The sequence below is a fragment of the Marmota monax genome, unplaced genomic scaffold, assembly GCF_021218885.2.
Source record: "Marmota monax isolate L192 unplaced genomic scaffold, Marmota_monax_Labrador192_F-V1.1 WCK01_AAM20220418_F8-fsc00082, whole genome shotgun sequence".
Classification (NCBI taxonomy): domain Eukaryota; kingdom Metazoa; phylum Chordata; class Mammalia; order Rodentia; family Sciuridae; genus Marmota; species Marmota monax.
The window spans coordinates 7384381-7406263 of NW_026695207.1; the positions used below are offsets into that span (position 1 = coordinate 7384381).

The 21883-nt window shown below is 62.1% G+C and overlaps 1 protein-coding gene across 2 annotated transcripts in view; it reads left to right on the forward strand.

Annotated features, from left to right (window-relative positions):
* The first annotated feature begins 267 nt into the window (after positions 1-267).
* Positions 268-21883, forward strand: part of Lpcat1 (lysophosphatidylcholine acyltransferase 1) — a 49749-nt gene continuing 28133 nt past the window's right edge. The window contains exons 1-3 of one of the 2 annotated variants that reach the window (XM_046430356.2): positions 268-436; positions 16127-16269; positions 21469-21683. In XM_046430356.2, the coding sequence (XP_046286312.1) occupies positions 302-436; positions 16127-16269; positions 21469-21683 (493 nt within the window). In that variant the 5' untranslated portion in view covers positions 268-301. Of the gene's footprint in view, positions 437-10129; positions 10279-16126; positions 16270-21468; positions 21684-21883 lie in introns of those variants that run through there. The other variant, XM_046430357.2, reaches the window with a different exon arrangement.

Below are 21883 nucleotides of genomic sequence, written 5' to 3' on the forward strand. Positions count from 1 at the left end.
GCGCCCCGCCCCTTCCTCGTCCCCGCGGTCAGCGCCGACCGCCGCCGGGGCCCGCGCACCGGCGGGCTGGCCTGGGCGCAGGGCGGGCGCGGAAGGAGGCGGAGGCGGGCCCGGGACGCCCCGCCCGGGGCCCGCCCGCCGCCCGCCGCCCGCCGCCCACGTCACACCGCCGCCCCTCGCGCGCCTGCGCCGCCCGCCCGCCGCGCATCCTCAGCCGCCGCGCATCCTCGGCCGCTCCCGCCGCTCTCCGCCCGCTCGGCGCCCAGCTCCGCGCCGGTTCCCTCGCGGCCGGCGGGCGGCCATGAGGCTGCGGGGACGCGGGACGCGGGCCACCCCCGCCTCCGGCGTGGCGTCGGGCGGTGCGCGGCGACTGGCGCCCCCGGGGCAGAACCCCTTCGTGCACGAGCTGCGGCTGAGCGCCCTGCAGAAGGCCCAGGTGGGTGTCCCCGAACGCTCCGCCACGGACCCGGCGGGATGCGGGCCCGGGAGGCGCGGCCTCCGATGGGGCTGGGGAGGGTCCTGGGATTCGGGCCCTCCCTCGCCGACCCCCGTCCCGTGGTCCCTACACTTCGCGACGCGACGCTCGATCCCCGGCATCCGGCTTCCCGCCGCCCTTACCCAGATCAGATCCCCAGGTCCCTGGCGCCGGTCTCCCGCATCCCGCACCCTGATGCTGCTCCGCACCCCTTTTGCCTGGTTCTGCAGCCTGATCTCCGCTCCGCATCCCGGTCCCTGCCGCTCCTCCCAGGCCCGGGCGCTGTTCCCGCCGGATGCAGGCCCCGCGCCTGGATGCAGAGCGGGCATCCCTGCCACGCGTCCGAGCTCAGCGCGGGAGGCTGACTTTGTGTCTCCGTGGCCTCCTGTGCGGGGCTTTGCCTGGTCGTTTGAGTCAGTGCCTGAGAGAGTGGGCGCGTGGGGCAGGCGGGACAAGTGACAGGAGGATTTCCACCTCTGTGTTTGGGAGGATAGTTTCCTGGGGCTTCGCAGTAAGCGACGCTCCCCAGGGCATCTGACCCCAGTCTACTTGTGTGACCTGGTTCCCATGTGGGAGGGAAGGGTGTGTGGCAGCTTCTCTAAAGACTGTCTTTTGCAGGCCGGGAGGATAGTGAGTGGGGACCTGGTCCAGGCAGGGAGGGACGCTTGCCGCTTTTGTTCTTGTGGCCTTCCCATGGGAGCATGTCCCTTGACAAGCTGGCACTCCTGGTGACTTACTCTGGGCCAGTCCTTCAGAGTTCTGAGACACTCCCAGGCCTGACCCGTACTCCACAGTAGCTGCAGGCACTAGCAGTTTAGGGCTTCATGCTGCCGGCTCTTAGGAAGTGCATTTCCGTGGTGAGGAAACTTCTTCTGTGGGCAGGGGGAGTTGTGTTTTAGTGTGTAAAGTAGCTCATCTGATGTCACATGAAGTGAGAGGTCTTGGAGTCTTCGTCCCAGGGGAGGCTTTCCCAGGACCTCTGCTTTCTTCAAGCCCTGGGTGGAGGAAATGGTGTGCAGAAGACTGAGAGCAGAGAGGGCCAAGACAAGGTTGTCCCCAGCTGGCCCCGGGCCCTGTCCCTGCACAGGTCAGGGTCAGGGCTCTGCCTGGAACCTCCCTCTGCAGCCTTCATCTCTGACCCTCACCTGCCAGCGGCTGAGCCTGCAGGAAGAAGACACAGTCCCCTCTACCCTTCCCCTTCATTCCCCTGTCTCCCCAGCCCTCACCAGCCACTCCCTGGGGGGTCCTTTCTCTCTCCTCCTCCTGCCACTCTGCTCTGGACAGACACCCTGGAATGGAGCCCTGATCCCGTCTTGTGCTTTTCTAGGGCCTTCCCTGCTCACCCTCTGCACCCTCCCCTACCCATCCTGATCGTGCTGCCCGCACCCTGGTCATCCCGGTGGCCTGCTTCCTCCGGCCCTGCCCCTCTCAGCCTCACTGCATCTCCCTCCCGCGCTGGGGAAGCAGCCCTCTTCCAGGCAGCTAGTGCCTCCCTCCCTCTGCGTCCTGCCAGAGTCACACTCCCTTTAGGAGGGAAAGACGGGCCAGGTGCACTGCCCCACAGGAAGCAGGGCCAAGGCCCCCTGAGGGGGGAGAAGGCAGGATGGGGTTGGAGTGCCCCCCCAGCCTCCTTTCTGCCCCTGGACCTCATTACCTGCATCCCAGCTGCTCTCGGCAGGGTCATGGAGCCCCTCAGAGTCACCAGGTGTACTTGGGACGCAGTTGTACCTGCTCTGGTGCGGCTGAGGGTCACTCTGTAAATGCCCGTAGTGTGCTCTGTGGAAACGCTGGCTTGCACAGGCACTGCCCTGTGAAGTTGCCTCTGGGCTAGCCGTGGCCAAATGCCCTCTACAGGTGAGTGGCCTGTCTCCCAAGCAGAGAAAGCCTGCTTCCCGGGATAAGGCCTCGTACCCCACACCGAGGTGCTCGGGACGCCCCAGTGGAGCCAAGGGCAGGCAGCCTGCAAGTCCCTGCCTGGGATGCTGCTGTTTGGCCTGGTGCCAGTCGGCCACCTTGGCTGCCGTGGGGTCCATCTGGCATCTACAGACTTAGTGAGGAGCTTAAGCCTCTCTCTGGATAGAAAGCCACACACAAGGGTCTGAAAGAGGGCCCAGGGCTGTTGGGGTCTGTGAAACCTGAGTGTACTGCAGCCGAAGCCAGGGCACAGGTCAAGCTCAGTGACGGGGAGAGTGGCGTGGCGCTGCTCTCCAGCCCTCAGCCGCACTCTCACAGTTGCCTGCTCCTTGGCTACTTTTGGAGTCATGAGGCGATGTCTGTCACCCGGGGTTTTGGGGTACTTCCCATAGAGTCTGTGGTGTGAGCATGTCCCCGCCCCCAGCTCTGATGGGTTTTCCCTTTACTGAAGTCCTGCCCGTAACCAGCCTCTGAGAGGTCACTTCCTGGAAAGCAGAGCCACTCCCTCTAACCTTGGAGCTGTGTGCCGGGTCAGTGCTGGGCCCAGAGCTGGAGGCTCTGGCCAGCTGCCCCCTGCCCAGTGTGACCTGCAGAGGACACTGAGGATGGCCTGGCATCTGGTGGGCCATCTCTGCTCGTGCCTGTGGCCCAGGAGAGGCCCAGGGCCACTTCCTGGCATCCTTGCCTGTGTTCACTGTCAGCTGTGGCCCTGGGAGGCGGTGGGAGGCAGGGGTGGTGTCACAGTGCTGCAGACGAGGCTGCGGGGGGCCAGTGCTGCGGTCCCTGCCTCTGAGCGTGTGGTCTGGCTTGGTGTGGACGCTGGCCTGGCCTCACAGCCCTGCCCTCAGGGAGCTGGCTCCCTCCCACACACCTGAGGCCTCTGTAACCCCTCTGCCTTTCTGGAAAGACGCACGTGGAAGGCTCGCTTGCCGTTGAGGTGGAACAGCAGGATCAGGATTGAGGCTGCGAAAGACTGTTGGTTGGTTTGTGGCCTTCAGAGCTGACCTCGAGGGTGTGCGTACGTTGTGCACACAGAGGTATTCTATAGCTGCAAGCAAAGCCCGGTCTTGTGCACCCATCACGTCTTAGACTAACATCAAATCTTAGAACTTTTGTGGTCCGTTCCGAAGGCCCTGTGCTCACGCTGTCCAGCGGGGCAGGTTACTTGGTGTCTCCATGACAGTCACGTGCTGATTTCTGAACTGTTCCCTGCAGATGGCTGCAGGTCTCGGTCCCAGGCCCCAGGCTCATTTTCCTCTCTGGCCACTGGTGTTAGCAGCAGGAGCTGGCTCCTGTCCCACCCGTGACTGCTCTGCATGCACAGCCTGGGCCCCGAGCAGGCCCGAGCCAGGCAGCGCCTTCCTGGAGGGAGCCAGCCGGGAGCTCCCCATCCTGGGCTCTGGTCTGGGTTCTGGAATTCTGACCGAGGTCACATTTTTACCGATCAAGCCTGACTTTGGCCTCTGCCTGGCCCCCAGGCTGCTGGCTCTTTAGGAGACACGCTGTCCTCACGGGAGCTTGTCCACTCCATCCCAGCTCCGCTCAGTGTCCAGGGATGCATTCCCTGCTGCTGGCCTGATGAGTTCTGTCAGTCTCGATGGCACTGATGTGCTGGGAGAAGAGCCACCCGCTGGCGTCTCCCCTTTCCACCTGTATTTTCCATGGTTCTTCCCAGCTTGGGCCTTTGGTTTACAGGGAATGTCACCTTGACTCTCAGCGGGGCACCCAGAGTCGTCTGGCCCAAGCACTTGGCCTTTCACCTGAGGGGCAGTGGCCTGTGCTGTACTTACCCCCTGAGGCGTGTGGGCTCAGGGACTATGTTCTGGGGACAGCAGTTCCTTGCAAGCTGCGGCTTTGCCTTTGCGATGGAGCCGCCCGGCAGGCTCAGGTCCCGCCCCAGCCACCTTCACCTGGAAGCCCCCGACACCTCAGTGGGAAGCTCAGCTCCACTCTGTGTCCTCAGGGTGCTCACCCTGGCCAGCTCTCCCCAGCAGCGCGTGCCCCGACCAGCCAGTGGTCTGGAGACGCGGAGCTGTCGTCCCAGGAGAGCTGGCTTCCTTTTCATTGAGACGTCCTCTGCCCACATGGTGGACGACGCGTTTCCACAGTTGAGTGATCTGTTTCTCACTTTCAAGGGATCAGGGGTTTGGGGCCCGGAACAGTGGTTATCCAGAGCCCTGCTGTTCAAACCGGCCATCAGGGCCTGCCTGCTCGGCTTGCTGGGTACCCAGTGGCCCTGCACCTGTCCCCACATGCAGCAGAGTGGCCTCGAGCCCTGTGGCCCTTCCTGCCTGGGCATGTCCGAGTAAGGCACGTCCCTGCCCACCTGACCCAGAGACTCCAGGAGGACCCCTCTGCCATCTATGCTCCTCCAGCTTCTGTCCCCGGACCCTTCACCAAACAGCCCAGGTTGAAAGCGCCCCCACCCCACGGCTGGGCAGCAGCGGCTCCTCACCCAGGTCCTGCGGGTCTATGGTGGTGTGTTAGAGCGACCCTACCACCCCAGCCTCGCTCGAGACCTTTACTCCAGCTGTGGGTTATTTTGAAATGAGCCCAGAGGGAAGGGCACAGTGCTGGGTATGTGTGTGTCGGTACATGATTTTTTACTGTGCCCACAGTGGCCTTCAGTGGCCTATGGCCATCAACCCCTCCCTGCTCCTTCTGCAGGCTTAAAGCCCACCAGCACGTCCTGGCTCCCTGTGGCTGTGCTGGGCCTGGGTGACATGGGCTCGCCACTGCGCTGCTCTTAGGCTCACACCAGGCCACCCTCACCTCCCTTGGGCATGGTGTAGCCACTGCCTCTGTGTTTGGTGACCCCCAGGATGCTGCCTGGACCATCTGGGGTACCAGCGCCGGTGACCCAGCCCCATGCCTCTGGAGTGGACTTAGAAGGTGGGGATGCCACCTTCTGAGTCTGTTAAGGGTCACATGTCCGCCTTAGAGTGGAGTGGTGATTTATTTTTCCCCGAGAGTTATTTGCTGTATATGTGTAGCTCTTTAAAAAGAAAAACCACAGTTCTAAGTATTTCAAGGTCTCAGGGTGGCCGTGGAGCAGGCAGGGCTGACCTGAGCCTCAGCAGCATCCCTGAGGCCTGCAAGAGTGGGGACAGGCATTGGCCATGAAGCAAGGCTCTGCTGTCCGCGTTGTATCCAGCCTCATGGTAGAGCCCAGGACTTTTCCTGGCCTAAGCACAGTGGTGACCCCGCTGCCCTAAGCAGGGGAGTGCTGGTGGCTGGGGATGTTTGCATCAGGCATCGACTGTCCCTTTGGGGTATCTTATTTAGGACAGTTTGCTCCCCCAGGCCCCTGGGACAGAGCAGACCACATACTGGTCGATCTGTCTTCCTTACCCACAGGAGGGGTCACAGCCACTGTGGCTTGTGAATTGCTTTTGGGACATCCTTGCAGCCCATGGGTCAGGCTCAGCCCCTCCCCAACTGGGCCCTCCCCACCCTCCACACAGGGTCTCTTCATTTTGCTGGTCAGTGGCCCTGAGACTGCCCATGGCAAGGTGGGGGTAGAAGCCATCCCCAGCCCAGAATGATTGGTCACTGTCATCCTGCCCCTCCCTGATACGGCAGTCTCTTGCCACCCACTCTGGCCCTCCCTCCATCTTTAGCTGTCTGTCCTTCCCCACACTGAGAAATGACCACTCCACCAGGATCACAGCACTGTCCACTCCTGCTGTGCCTCTCACCAGCTGGGGAGTGGAGCCAGGATGCCTGGTTGCCCCTGTGTCTGCGGGTGGCCTGGGCCAGGCCATGTGGGCTCCCTGCAGTCTCTCCGGAGCTGGGGCAGGCCAGGGCTGGGTGCCCCTGGCGGGCGGGCGTGGGCTATCCTCCTCTCAGGGCCTGCGGCTCTCTGCAGATGTTTACTGAGCAAATAAAACAGCCAGAAAGGCCTCCGGGCTTGAGTTTCGGGATTCTTTCACTCAGAGCAGGCAGCGGGTCCCTGAGGTGACCCCACTGCTGGGAGGCGGCCCGTCCCTGCTGACCCCTGCCTGTGTGTGTGTGCCACAGTGTCCCACTTCTCCCTGAGGCCCCTCGCCTGCCATGCTGTCTGTCCCTCCCAGGTTTTGCTGGGGCAGAGTTGAGTGCCACTGCCTACCTTGTGCCTCCTCCTGGAGGTGTGACCCTTACTTTAGAGTCAAAGGAGACTGAAGTGCTCCTTGGGATCACAAGGTGGCCTGAGGCAGGCATCCTGCTGGGACCAGCCTGGAGCTGTGCGGGAGCAGTGGTTAGTAAGCAGGTCACTTCTGCTAGCTGTTGCCCAGGTCAGCTCTTCTTCAGAGATGACCCCTGCAGCGTAGGTGGCCTGTGGCCACTCTGGCAGTGCAAGCCATGCAGGCCCCTCACCTGGTGGTGTCCGTGGGTCTCCTGTGCCCTGAGGCAGGGCCTCCTGGGGTGTGGCCCTCCTGTGGTGCTGCAGGGGAGGCTGCCCATTGGCCACCCTCCCATCCAGGCTCCGCCTGCTGCCGGGCCTCCGGGTGTTCCCACATGTGGGCTCTCTGGCTTTCCAAGGATGTAATCACAGGGTGTCCTGCCCCCAGGTGAGACGCCTGGAAGTAGGTCAGCTGTAACTCAGCCTTGCAGCTCTGCCTCGGGATCTGGCTAGTGTCTGCACGGGAGCCCAGCCTGGTTCCAGAGTGTGTCTGGCCCCCAACACACCTTCTAGGGATTCTGCTGCTTCCTCTGCAACCTGCTTCTGCGGAACCCCTGTGAGCCAGGTCCAGAGCCCCCAGGGGCCCTGCCGGGGCCTTCTCCAGGCCCGCGTCCCAGGGGATGCAGGGGGGCCCTGGTGGGGCCTCTGGCTACAGTTTGGCCAGTGAGGGATTTCACATCTGGGGCTGCGGGTCGGAATCGCGGGAGTCACAGGTACAGGGCTTTGGTCCCTGGACAGGGACCCCAAAAGCCCAGGAGAGATGTGTATAGAACGGAGTGGTTTAGGAGGACTGAGGAGAGCCCAGGCAAGAGTTTGGCAGTGTCCAGAGGTTCAGGGTCAGAACAGGAGGAGGCAGTCCCAGCCTGTGTCCACCTGAATTGTCCCAAGGAGGGGACTGGGCACCAGCTTTAGGTGCCCACATGACTGCCCAGCCTGGGGCCTTTGCACTTGGGTACAGGATGCTCTTGGGTTCCAGAACCCTCCCCCTGCCTGGTCCTTCCCCAACCCTCCCCCCACACTGTATTCCCTCAGTCTTTGCTGAAACTCAGCCCACCCCAGCCCCCTTGCCCTCTTCCTGCAGGCCCCACATCTGCACACCCGAGAGTGCCCTCTGCACATGGTCAGGGCCATGCTGGGGCTGCTGTCTGAGACATCTGTGCCTTGGCCATGTCCCTGCATCCAGAGCAGCAGGGCACCTCACAGGTGCCCTTACAGGTCAGCTGAGCAAGCAGCCTTCTTCCCTTCTCACATTCAGGTACTCGCCAGCCCCACCAGGTGCACATGGGGCATGGTGGTCACAGCATTGCAGGTGGGCACCCAGGGAAAGGTGTGTGCTGGCCCATGTGTGTAGCCATGGTGACTGTCACAGGTCCCTGCTCACATCTATTCTGGGGCTTCAGAGCCACCCTGGGCTGGGTAGTCTCAGGTCAGCCCTTCAGAAGCTGGTGGGGGACACCTGGGAGAGAGACATCTTCGCATGTCCAGAGGATGCCAGCAGCAGTGTGGGGAGCCGGTGTAGAGGAGAGCAGCCCTCCACCCACACATGCTGCATGCCCCTCTGTGGCTCACCTGGCCCAGGGCCCTCTCCTACCTCTGTGGTCACTTGCCAGCGTCCCCAGGATCCACTGCGGTGCCCAGACTGTGCTGCATCCCCCGAGGGTGCTGCCCCAGTGAGGCTGTCGAGTCTCAGCACTGAGGCATTGGACACAGACCTGAGCTGCGGGTCCAGCTGTTGCAGACGGTCTCTGGCACCCCATGTAAGGAGGGCCTGAACCTCAGTAACTCCATTTTAAAATAAACCAGCCGTTCCGCCAGGCACAGCCTACGGAGCCCTCCAACACGATCAGGCAGAGCCTGGTAAATAAGTCACTTTCCACAAGTCACTGTCATCTGCCTTCATCCTGATAAGAGTCAGAGGTGTGAGATGAGGGCGGAAACCACCCGACCAGATGTCCCGACCCTAGAATGAAAGGCGGCACTGAGAAACCCTGTGATGGCTGATAGGGGATGAAGGGGCACGCAGAAGCCCCAAAATTCAGCAAAAATGAGGGAGCAAATGAACATTCAGCCAGCCCACACTGATGCCCTGGAGAGCTGAGGAGGACCCGGACTGACACCCGCCTCTGCTCATCACCTGCCTCATCTCTGCATCGTCCTCACCACTCTCAAACTCTACAGCCACATCTTGACCCTGGAGAACAGAGACTTCTCCTTTTGACCCTCTCCTCAACCGGTGGTCAGCTCCACCCCAGGAGCAGCCTCCATCGGTGCCTGACCTGATCGCTGCCGTCCGAGTGGGAGGGCATCTGCTGGACTGAAGACTAAGAGTCAAGACTTCACCCTGGCACTTGAGCTTGGCACGCAGAGGGAATGCCTGTCGTGAGCCTGTCATGATCAAGTGTCTGCAGTGCTTAGGATGAACTTCGATTGTTTGCTTTGGATTGATTGTGTCTATTGCAGTGCCCGGCATTAAGGATTCTCATTTTTTTGATCAAGAACTTATAGAGTGAAATTGTATTGAGTGATTTGAGTGAATAAAGTACTGAAAAAGGGCAGAAGAACGTGGACATTCTTGATTTCTCCCCCCCGACAGCGGATGTCACACTTTTCCCCATCGAGCCCCAGAAACTGATTGGAAGCGGGGTGGGGAGAAGCCTGTGTCTGGCGTGGAGCATTCCGGTCGGTTCGGTGGTTGCAGGGTTCCTGGTTTGGGCTTGCCTTAGACCAGAGTGGTTTTGGCCCCACAGAGCCCTGCGTAGCAGCCACATCACCTCTAGGGTGTTGAAGTGGCAAAGGCTGCCCTCCACGAAAGTCGCTCTGATGCAGTTCCCTACGCAAACTGTAGGTAGGTTGCACATTCAGAGCATGTCACTGAGCCTCAATCTGCAGGAGAGAAGCCTCCGGGTCGCTGCTCAGACTATTGTCAAGGGCTCTCTGGTAGATGGCACGGACTGGGGAGTGGGACTGGCTAAGGTTTGAGAGAAGAAATAGCTCGGTGTTAGGGAGCTATATTTAATTTTAGATCTGAGTGGGAGCACTAAGAAGTGACTTCGAGAGCAGCCAGCTTGGACTCAGCAAAGTCCCTGAGGAGGCGCAGCCGCAATGCCGTTGAGATCTGAGGCCAAGGAGTGGTGGACGCTGACCTGTTAGTGGAACAGGTGAACCCGATGTGAAGTCCGCCAGGCGTTTATGTAAAGAGCAGCTCACGCAACAAGAAGCACCAACTCCCCAAAATACAAAGCGTTCTGCCTGTGCCCCGGTGCCCGCCGCTGTCCTGGTGTGGCTGCACCCGCAGTCTGTGCTCTGGGGTTTGTCTTTGTGGAGCGGCTGGGGCCAGAGCCCGTTTAAGATGGCTGCTGAGAAGATGAAGGCACCAGACCTTAGAGTGCCAGTGTCGGGCGCTCCTTTCTCCTACCATGTGACGCCCTCTGCCACACAGCACCGCAGGATGGCCTTTGCCAGAAGTGGCCCTCCCTGCTGGACTCTGCCTGCTCCAGAGTGAGCCTGAGGAAACACGGGCTCGTCCACCCAGGCCTACCCAGGAGCCACGTGTGGCCAGTCACCTCTGTGTGGCCACGAGCTGTTACGTTCTTAAGTGATTTCAGAAAGAGGATATCCTGCGGTGTGAAAATCATGTGAAATTCATACTTCCACATTCAGAAATAAAGATGGCGTTGAACACAACAGCAGGAAAGGGCCAGCGCTCTCGGTTCCTCTTGTGCTTCCGGTGAGTCGACTCTTAGAATTAATTCTGAAAACAACTCTCGACCCCCACTTGAGAGTAGTGTCTGAAGGGACCAGACGCACTTCGTCTCATCAGGGCGTCTGGTGCTGGGCACAGCACAGGCTCTGACGCCAGGTCCAGAGTCAGCCATCCTGGGCTCTGGGGTGGTCAGGGCAAGGCTGCCCGGAGGGCAGGTGTCTCCTAGGGACCAGCTTCCTTGCTCCAGCCGAGGGGCACCTGCGGGAATTGCTGTAACTCCCAGAGCCCTCTGCCTGAGCCACGCCGGCGGAGGACCTCTCTCTCCGTGTTGTGTCTGGTCTAAACCTGGCTTCTCAGAAGGCGCTCACTCCATGTTTACTCATGGTAACAGCGAAAGGGGACAGGTGGATCCCAGCTGGTTATCCCTGTATCCTCTGTCGGCCCTGGGTCTCTTGTCTCTCTAATGCACTTGGGGAGCCCCGCCCTGTTCTTGGGGCCTCAGGGTTTGCAGGTGGCCTTCCAGGGCAGTGCAGGACGGGCTCCCAGTGCCATTCCCTCCACTTGCAGACCTATGTGGACGGGAGCACCCTGGCCCCTCCCCGCCGACGCTCCTAGTACATCCCTGTTACTTCTTGCCCTCTGGGGGTCCTGGAGGTTTGGGGCCCCTCCCAGCCTGCCATGGCCATCCCTAGTGGTCCCAGGAAGGAAGAGCCAGAGGCCTGCCTTGGGCTTGGTGTGGATGTGTCTTGGAGGTGCATCCAGCAGGAGCTGAGGAGAAAGGTGGCAGTGACCATCCCTGGGGAGGGGACCTGAAGGACGGCTGTGCTGGAGGGTGGGCCTCACTGGTGATCAGCTGCCAGTTAGGCTGCTGAGGGCTGTCGGGAGGCCCACCGAGGACGCCAATGGGAGGCGTTGTCTTCAGGTCCTGCACCTGTCCAGGACGCAAGGGTGCAGAGGGGTTCGCCAGGCCTGAGGCCTCCCTGCAGGCTACTGCAGCCCAGGTGGCCCTCCGCCTGCCACCCCTGGAGGCCTGGCCTGGGCTCTGGCCACCTACCCCCTTGGAGGCCACCCCTGCCCTCTCTGGCCACAGGGCCCCATATGAGTCCACCCCTGCAGTGTTTCTCTCTCTGCCTGGGCATGCCGCGCCCTCCCAGTGGGACCTTCTGCCCCCGCTCTGTGGGCACGGGGGGTCGCAGCCCAGCCTCACCCCTCTGCTCCTTCCTCCACGTCCCCTTCAGGATGGCCTGCGTGGTTCAGGCAGCTCTGGCCTGCTGTCCTGTTCCAGAGCCCCTTCTGTGGCCTCACCCGCCCTCTGTCCTTGTGGTGTCCTGTGCCGTCCTCCCACCTCCCGTGCTGCCCGGCCCTGGTTTCTGGACTGAGGAGCACGGACAGTGGTGCAGCCTCTGGCTCACAGTCTCAGCCTGGCACTGGCCCGCACCTCTGCACCTGAGAGGGGAGACACAGGTCAGCTCCCTGGCTGTGAACCGTCTTGCTGTTCCCTGCAGTTGCTCTGAAGGTCCCTTCATTGGCTGTGCCACAGCAGCACAGCATGCAAATGGAGGGGCCTCTTTTCCTCGGCACCTTGGGGCTCTCTGTCCAGGGAGGTGGCCGGCCACCACATCCCTGCAGGCCCCGTGCAGCTCCACGTTCTGCAGAGGCCTTGCCCTTTGGTGTTGTGTGGGTTGCTTGGTACTGCTTACACGCTCGCCTTGCACGTGGGGGTTGATGGCCTCAGCAGAGGGAGGTGAGCCAGGTGCGTCTGCTAGGTCCAGGGACCCTCTGTCTTCTGGTGCATTGGACAGTCCACCTACACTCAGCAGAGGAGCCATCCCACCCGTGGCTCTTGTCCTGGGGATACTTCAGACCCCTGTGGACTGTGCTGATAAGCCTGGCCCCGCTGGTGAGACCACAGCCCGGGGCCAGACAACAGACACCCATTGTCTGCAGCCCTGGCAGGTCCAGGCATGGGCTGGCTCCCCCGGGGCATTCTCCCTAGACACAGTCTCCTCCATATCCTCACATGGCTGTCCCTGTGTGTCCTGATCTCATAAGGACTCAGAGTGGATTAGGGCCCTCCTAGTGACCTCATTTTACCTAATCGGCTCTTCAAAGACCCATCTCCAAACAGTCTCCTCGTGAGGCCTGGGCTGGGGCTGAGGACAGGTGGAGAAGGTGTCCTCTTGAGGTCCTGGCTGAGGACAGGAGGAGAAGGCTTCCTCATGAGGTCTTGGGCTGAGGACAGGTGGAGAAGGTGTCCTCTTGAGGTCTTGGGCTGAGGACAGGTGAGGAAGGCATCCTCGTGAGGTCCAGGGCTGAGGACAGGAGGAGAAGGTGTCCTCGTGAGGTCCAGGGCTGAGGACAGGAGGAGAAGGTGTCCTTGTGAGGTCGTGGGCTGAGGACAGGTGGAGAAGGTGTCCTCGTGAGGTCGTGGGCTGAGGACAGGTGGAGAAGGTGTCCTCGTGAGGTCCTGGGCCAGGGCTGAGGACAGGAGGAGAAGGTGTCCTCGTGAGGTCCTGGGCTGAGGACAGGAGGAGAAGGTGTCCTCGTGAGGTCCTGGGCTGAGGACAGGAGGAGAAGGTGTCCTCGTGAGGTCCTGGGCCAGGGCTGAGGACAGGAGGAGAAGGCCTCCTTGTGAGGTCGTGGGCTGACAACAGGTGGAGAAGGTGTCCTCGTGAGGTCCTGGGCTGAGGACAGATGGAGAAGGTGTCCTCGTGAGGTCCTGGGCTGAGGACAGGAGGAGAAGGTGTCCTCGTGAGGTCCTGGGCTGAGGACAGATGGAGAAGGTGTCCTCGTGAGGTCCTGGGCTGAGGACAGATGGAGAAGGTGTCCTCGTGAGGTCCTGGGCTGACAACAGGTGGAGAAGGTGTCCTCGTGAGGTCCTGGGCTGACAACAGGTGGAGAAGGTGTCCTCGTGAGGTCCTGGGCTGAGGACAGATGGAGAAGGTGTCCTCGTGAGGTCCTGGGCTGAGGACAGGAGGAGAAGGCTTCCTTGTGAGGTCCTGGGCCAGGGCTGAGGACAGGAGGAGAAGGTGTCCTCGTGAGGTCCTGGGCTGAGGACAGGAGGAGAAGGCTTCCTTGTGAGGTCTTGGGCTGAGGACAGGTGGAGAAGGCGTCCTCGTGAGGTCCTGGGCTGAGGACAGGTGGAGAAGGCATCCTCGTGAGGTCCAGGGCTGAGGACAGGAGGAGAAGGTGTCCTTGTGAGGTCCTGGGCCAGGGCTGAGGACAGGAGGAGAAGGTGTCCTCGTGAGGTCCTGGGCCAGGGCTGAGGACAGGAGGAGAAGGCCTCTTCATGAGGTCCTGGGCTGAGGACAGATGCAGAAGGTGTCCTCGTGAGGTCCTGGCCATGGCTGAGGACAGGTACAGAAGGCCTGAGCCTGTGGTCTCAGCCGCCACCAGCACGTGGTGGTCTGGGCATGTCCAGGCCCCACTCTGCCACCCTGTCTTGTTTGCCTGTGCTGAACCTCGGCCTGGTGGCCCGCAGCCCAGAGGGCAGCCTCCTGGCTCACAGTGCTCCTGTGGCAGTGCCCTCCCGGGACAGGAGTGGGGCTTGCTGGGCTCTACATGGCAGGCCACTCACTTCACCCAGGGCTCTGCTGGCCGCGTGTCCCACCTGGCCCCACCTGCCCCCCACGCCTGCTTATCTGTCCGGCCAGGCCCAGGTCCATGGGGGCTGCCCTGAGGGACGGGCTCAGGAGGGCTTGGGCTTTGTCGCCTGTGCCTGGACCAGCTTCACATGCAGGGCCAGTGTCCTAGTGTCTGTCAGATGACGGCAGGGTCGTGTGTGCCAGTGTGTATCAGTGTGTCTCAGTGGTGTGTTTGAAGGTGTCTGTGTGTGTCAGTGGATGTGTATTGTATAACTATGTGTGTACGTGTGTCACACTGGGAGTGCAGGTCAGTGTGTCCATGACTGACGTCAGTGAGTGTGTACATGTCACTGTGTGGGTGTGTCACTGTGTAGGTGTGTCGATGAGTATGTCAGTAGGTGTGTGTCACTGTGGGTATGTCAATGGGTGTGTGTCACTGAGTGTGTCAGTGGGTGTGTTACTGTGGGTGTGTCAGTGCGTGGATGTCACTGTGGGTGTGTCAGTGGGTGTGTGTCACTGTGGGTGTGTCAGTGGGTATGTGTCACTGAGTATGTCAGTGGGTGTGTGTCACTGTGTGGGTGTCAGTGGGTGTATGTCACTGTGTGTCAATGGGTGTGTGTCACTGTGTGTCAGTGGGTGTGTGTCACTGTATGGATGTCAGTGTGTGTGTCAGAGGGTGTATGTCACTGTGTGACAATGGGTGTGTGTCACTGTATGGGTGTCAGTGGGTGTTGTCACTGAGTGTGTCAGTGGGTGTGTGTCTCTGTGCATCAATGGGTATGTCACTGTGGCTGTGGGTGCCGTGGGCTCTGGTTCACCCTGGGTCCCTCCCGCCGCCTGGCTGTGGGTGCCGTGGGCTCTGGTTCACCCTGGGTCCCTCCCGCCGCCTGGCTGTGGGTGCCGTGGGCTCTGGTTCACCCTGGTCCAGGTCTGACCGAGCCCTGCAGGGGCTGTGACTCCGCTCTGCGTTCCTGGGGTGAGATCAGTGGATCAGCTAGTGTGAATGCAGACCCTCAGGACGCCTCCCACTGTCCTCGCCCCTGTGAGCTGCCACGTGGTATGCTGGGGGAGGAGGGTCACTGTACAGGGTTCACTGTGTACCGAGGACTGAGCCCCAGCTCTGAGGTTCCACGGTAGTCCATCTCATCGTCTGATCACCAGCGGTGCTCAGACTTTAGGCCAGTGGCACTTTTGCGGCTGGCTCCCACCCTGAGGGGACAGCAGGACAGCACGAGGTCACCATTGTTACTTCCGGAATCTGTTTTTGGGCCACAGTTGGCTGCAGGTTAGAGCAGACCCTCAGAAGAGGGGAACTTCGGTGGGACCAGGAGGCCTGGGGAAGGGTCTCCTCACAGCCATAACACCAGAGTCCCCCCGAGGAAAGCAAAGTCCAGACCAACACCGTCCTGGAACCACGGAGTGGTGGAGACCCCAGGGGGACAGGGAAGGGGCCATTCATGGGGCGACCTTACCAGGAGAGAAGGTGGTGACAGGAGGTCACAGGCCTGCTCCGCCTGGGAACAGCGGACAGGCAGCCCCAGGCTGTCCGCTCAGGGCACTGTGACCCAGGGGTTGCAGTAGCAGAGTCAGTGCCCTCAAGCATATTCCCTGGACGCAGTGGGCAGGGCTTCTAGATCCAGCGCCACTCAGGATCCAGGGCTGGAAAGTTCCTTCTGGTTAGGGCCATCACCAGCCTGCCACCAGTGTCCACAGGGTGCAGAGGATGTTGAGCCACGTCCTGGGGTGGTGGATGATGCCTGCCTCTGGGGAGGTGGGCTGCCACCGTCCGGGGGAAGGAGGCTGGTGCTGCAGCACTGCCCAACAGGCAGCCCCGGCCACGTGCACGCAGGAGCCTAGATGCCAACTGGATAGAGGGGCGCTGGGTGTGCAGTGCGCCCCAGGTGCCCAAGCATCGTGAGAACATAGAGTCCACCACGGGGCCCAGCCTGCCACCTGGGCCCTCAGCTGCACCCTCGTGACCTCCACTGCCCAGGCCCCAGGCTGGCTCCCGCCTCCCGAGCCTTTGGCCAGCCCTTCCTCCTGCATGGCCTCGCTGATCCCCCACCAGCACCCTTGCTGTTCCCGTTGGCCCACAAGGCTGGCTTGCTGGGTCCCCAGGGATTCCAAGGAGCAAGAGGCTGTGCCCCCCAAGGCCCTGGGGAGCAGCTCTGTCACTAGTGGGGCCTCCTGCTGGGGTGCCATGTGCAGGGAGGGGCAGTGGGGCTCCAGGCAGGCCCAGTGTCCCCACGTGGTGGTGTTTCCGGAATGACATGTCTCTCCCCTCCCAGGTGGCCTTCATGACGCTGACACTCTTCCCCCTCCGGCTCCTGTTTGCCGCCTTCATGATGCTGCTGGCCTGGCCCTTCGCACTGGTGGCCTCCCTGGGACCTGCTGACAAGGAGCCTGAGCAGCCCTTGGCCTTGTGGAGGAAGTAAGTGGCTCTGAGCGGAGCTCCGCATGGGGAGGCTCCGCAGACATCTGTGCCGATGGTCACAGCAGCTCATCCGCCTCGTGGGGAAGCGTCCCTCTGCCCCCTAGCCTGTGTCCCCAAGGCTGCCCTCCAGGTCACGCCAGCCTCCCTCTACTTCCTCTGAGACTAGCTGCTCCCTGCACCCCTGCCTGGTCCTGCTCTGAGGCTGCTGCTTCAGGGTTCTGCAGCCACATGGCCACTGTCCCACATCCCTGAGCACAGAGACCCTCTGCCACTGTGGTGGGGCCTCCTCTGCTGCAGAACTGCCGTGGCTCTGCCAGTGGAGAGCTCTCCCTGGACCCTCGGCCCTGAACAGACCACCCCTGTGACACAGTGACCAGGCTCCTGCTCAGGGGGCCTCCTGCCTGGACTTGCCGTCGTGCAGTGGACTGGGAGAGCCGTTGCCAGGTCTGAGTACAGAGGCGTGGGGGCAGACAGGGCCAGCCACGGCCTGTGACCTGGGCTCACTGGAGTGGGCGGAAGTACGGGTCACCACACCCTATGAGTCTAGCGAAGACACCCAAGGCTCTGGCTGATTGCGGGCTAAGCCAGCACAGCCCCGCGGGGGCGCAGGACCCCAGTCTCGCCCAGGTTCCGAATTGCGCATCAGGCACCAGCTCTGTGGTGGAGTCCTCGCCATGCTGTGCTGACCCAAGCTGGCCCTATCCTTTACACACTGAAACAGGGCTCAGCCTCGTGCACAGATTGTGGTCCCTCCCACAGAGGCCCTGCGTGGACTGTGGAGAACATGTCCCTGGTCTCACCTGAATCCCTGCCACTGCCCTTAACTGGACCTGACCTGAGGCCCCCGGCTGCTCTTCCTCATCCCAGCCCCACACCAACCCCTCTGCTGGGACCGGCATGGCAGAGTCCGGGTCCTGGAAGGCGGGACATGGTGGTGCATGCAGGTGTTGGCAGGAGGGCCACCATCTGCCCTGGGCATCAGGTCTGGAAGCAGCCACGTGGCTCATGTGCACTGTGGCCCTTGCCTCTCAGGTTGGGCACCCACCCTCATTGCTCTCCAGGGCCTGCATTTTGACCAGGAGCGTTGGCCCCAAGGGGAGGCACAGGGAACCAGCGTCCTCCTCAGAGCTCAGGTGCCCCTGGTCATGGTCAAATGCACAGCACGATATGGGAAAGATGGCCACTGCGGTGCCCAGGTCTGCCATGCTGCCACTGGCCGGCACAGTCATACTTGATGGCCAGGTGCCGGGGGTCCTCCCTGGGCCACTGTGGGCAGGTGGGTGTGGTGCCCTGCAGCTGGTGCTGATCGCACTGGCTTGGCATCCCTCCCTGCCTTCCTGGGTTTCTGAATCCCCTCCGGGGCCACCTCTATCTTGATGCCCTCTAAGCTCTGACCGTGAAGTGAGCTTGGCATCTGCTTGCTTGGTGGAAAAGCCCCTCTGCCCGCAGAGCCCCGCCTGGTGGTGAAAGGTCTGGGCTCCTGGCAGGAGGCCGGAGGCCCTCTCCACCCACGCTGGCCGCGCCCCCCGGCCCTCTGCTCTGTGGGACCAGGCACCGCTGCGTGACACCAGGCTGTCTTCTGGTCCTGTGTGCGCTGCTGGCGCTTCTTACCCTGCGCAGCTCTCTGCTGTCCGCCAGCCTTGATCCAGGGTGCTCTCATCCGCACAAAACACGTGTGTGCAGAGTGCTCCCCGGCAGGCGCATGAGACTCCTGTGGTGACGGTTTCCTGAGAGCTTTGGCACCTGGAGGCTGAGGCTCATTCTCTGTGAGTGTGGATTCCGGTCGTGTGCTAGTGTCAAGTGTGTGTGTGTGGGGGGGCATGCTTGTGTGTCCTGCACCTGCACGTGCCACACTGTGCCACCGGGACCTCCTGCCCTGCAGCCCTGGGCCTCTGTGCCCAGTACCTGTGGAAGCACTGCGTGTGCTGGGCTCAGCGGGGTGCTCCTGGGAACGAGGAGGGGACAGAGAGGCAGCACTGGCCAAAGCGCCTTCACGGGGCACTGGTGGGATCAGGGAGAGCCGGGACTGAGCCACAGGGGCAGATGGGCATCGCTGCTGAAGTGCCACTAGGAGGGCGGGGAGTACTTGCACTGTTCCCTGCCGCGCAGTCCTGAGCAGGCCGATGCTGTGGCAGAGGACGTGGCTGAATGAGCTTTGTGTCACTCAGACCCTCCCAAAGTAAAGGGGTCAGTTTTTCAGCAAAAGAATGACAGCGTGGCAAAAGCTGCTGTTTCAAGTCACTTTAAACCCCACAGTGGTGTAAAAGCTGGGCTCCTTTTGGTGAGACTCGCCATCGGGGACTGACTCCCGACAGCCCCAGGAGAGCCCTGAGCAGGCCAGTGGTGCTGACGGCTGTGTCCTCCCGCTGCTGACCCCTGGCGGTCTGACAGTTCAGAGCAGCCTGTGCCGAGTGTCCTGAGGGGACCCTTCCCTGGTTCTGGTGTCCTTGTTGCTCTCCTGGTGATCTCAGCCATTCTGCTTTTGGTGACCGCGGATGACTGATGACTCCCAGCCTCGGCTTCTGTCCAGCCCTGCCCTCCAGCCCTGGGCCCTAGGCCTGTTGATTACTGTAGATGACCTCGCTCTCCCTGTGTCCAGAAAGGAGCTTCCAGGCCCCCAAACTGTTCTGGCCTCCGCCTCCCATTTCGGTCAGTGGGGGCTCCAGCACTGGGTGGCCAGGGTCACAGTACCCTCCCCGTACTCCTGCACCCACCCCCGGGTACGCCCTGACTCCTTGCCTGTGAGACACCTGGGCCTGCAGTACCTCCAGCCGCTCCAGGGACCCAGAACCGGGCGAGCCTGAGCACAGTGCTCCCCTGTTCCCAGCCTGCAGCCGCGGCCCTGGGCCTGTTGCCCAGAGTGAGGGGCCTCCCCACACCCACGGAGCCTTTCCCATCCCCTCCCTTCACCCAGACGCGCATCTCCCCCAGGACCTTGCAGGGACTGCGCATCACCCTGAAGGTCCTGGCACCCCGCTCTTGCCCAGGCCTGGTGCCCCGGGAGTCTGAGTGTCCCTTCCAGGGGTGTCTGCTCTGGGGTGCACTGCCTGGTCCAGTGGCGAGGCAGCGGGCTGCATGTCCAGGCCTCGCGCTCTGCTCTGCTCCCATCCTGTGTGGGGTGGAGAAGTGGAGGGCCTTTCCCAGCTGGGCGTGCCCCCTCTCACCCTGAGGTCCCTCAGGTCACACTGTCCCCGGTCCTGCAGCTGGGCCGCGCTGCGGGCCCCTCTCCCAGCTGGGCGCCTGCCTTGTCTTCTCCAGTCTCCTTTCATCTGCCTGTTGCAGGAGGAGGACTGAGGCCTCGTGAGTCGGGGAGTCCAGCCCCGGTCACTCCACCTGGCAGGCCCTGGCCTTGGGACGGCCATCATCCTGCTCTCCCCCCAGGCCGCACCTTGTCTCTGCCCCTGTGTTTTGTGGAAGGTCCCCTAGGGACCTGCAGGAGGGACTTGGACCAACCTCACCCGTGCCCTTGTTGACCCAGCACAGACTCTGGCTGTGGGGCGTAGTTCTCTGTCCTCGCCACACACACCTGTGGCCGGAAGGTGTGTTTCCTCTCTGGGAGGGCACGTCTGTCCTGGGTGACTGGGGACTCGTGGGGACCTCAGAGTAGGGGACTGCAGCTCCGAGGTGCCATTCTCCTCACGGAGCTCCATTCCAGCCTCTTCCTTCTCCCTGCACTTTCGGGGAGATTTTCTTCCCCGTTCCCAGCCCTGCTAGGGAACTGTCTCCTCCCTGAGCAGTCTCTCCCCGGCCCAGAGCTCCCCGGCCCCGCCTCTGGGACACCTCTGACCCCAGTGGCAGGGTGTCCCTGCACTCTTCTGAGGCCTGGGGGTCTCTCTCCTGGGGTCTGCCTCCAGGGCTTCTGCACACGGTAGCTCGGGATTCTCGGATGTCCCTGTGAGGAGTGTGAGCCTTTGTGGACGGCCTGGGAAACTCGATGGCTGCCCACCGTGGGGTGGGGTGCTGGCCAGCTCCCCAGCCGGAGCAGACCTCTGCTGAGACCACCACCCACACCAGCAGTCGGCTTCTCAGGCGCGTCTTTGGCCAGGTCCCCGAGGAAGAGCTGCCAACCTTGACTCTCTTCCCCACCCCACCCCCGGCACTGGGCGCAGTGTTGCCTACCCCTGGACCTGAGGCCTGGCCAGTGTCCCTCACGGCAGGACCCACATTGGATACTGCTCGCCCAGCTCCCCGCCCCTCCTCCCCCAGGACTGGCTCCTGGTCCCCTGGTCCCTTGCAGCCTCCTGCGGCTGCATTCTCCTCCTGAGCATCAGTGGGTGCCCCAGGGATTGTGTGTGTGGTTATTGGGGAATTAGCACCTATAGAAAGGCCCTTGGAGACACTCCGCTGAAGTTGAGAAGGGACCTGTGTGAATATACCCAGCCCTAGGAGCAGAGCATCCAAGTTGGGTCCCCCGAGTCTCCGTGTGTAGCCCCAGTGTTGTTTACCCGCAGGTTGGCAGAGGTCTTCCAGGTGGCTGCCCTAGGGGCTTGTGCCCTTCAGCCATTGGCCACCGCTCAGGTGTGCTGGGGCTCACCTAGGAATGCTCCCGGAGGGTTCTGGCCCCTCGGGGAAGTCACCAGGAAGGTTTCAGGCTCTCATTTTCTGTGCAGCCATCTCACCCCCTCTAGCAGGCACTGAGGGCTGGGCCAGCGGAGCCCAGTTCCTTCTGAGGGAGCCCTGGACCCAGGGTGCACAGGCCGCGGCTCTCTGGGTGCCTCACTGTTGAGCTCAGCAGGGTGGCTGGTGGTGAATGGGTAATGGCTCCGCCGCGCACAGCAACAGGGACGAGCCCACTGGTCCAGGCCGCTTCTAGCAGAAGCTCTAGCAGAAGCAGCTCACGTGGACAGCACCAGGTCCAGCGGCAGGACCAGAAAGGACGTTGCCACACCACTCCCAGCCCTGGTGGCCATGTTCTCGTGTGCTAGGTGTCCTCGTGGTTTCTCCCCCTGGGCATGACAGAGGCCATCAGATGGGTCGCTGAGCCTGGGGCATAAGGTCTTTCATCCCAATGCACGTGGTGGACGGGACGGAGCCTTTGGTTGTCGTGAATGAGCAAGGGGGTGGGAGGAAGTCCCTCGGGCTGGGGACTGGCACACACCCCCTCAGGAAGCTGCTGCTGGCCCGGTGGCCTCAGCCCAGGCGCGGTGCCTTTCCTGTGGCCCCCGAGCCTCGTGTGATCCGACGCCTCTCTTGCAGGGCCGTGGACCTGCTGCTCAAGGCCATCATGCGCACCATGTGGTTCGCTGGCGGCTTCCACCACGTGGTCGTGAAGGGGCAGCGGGCGCTGCCCACCGAGGCCACCATCCTGACGCTGGCACCGCATTCGTCCTACTTCGATGCCATCCCTGTCACCATGACCATGTCCTCCATCGTGATGAAGGCGGAGAGCAGAGACATCCCAATCTGGGGAAGTAAGTGCACTCCTGCTGGGGGCCTGCACGAGCCCTTGACCCTGCCCAGGAGAGAGCCCTACCCAGGAGTGAGGCCTCCTGTATGAGTCAGCCCCGACCTGGGGGTGGCCCTTCCTCCTATCGAGTGAGTGGAGTCCCTCCTCCTATCAAGTGAGTCCCCTCGTGTATGAGTGAGTCCCCCAGCAGAGTGTGTGAGGCCT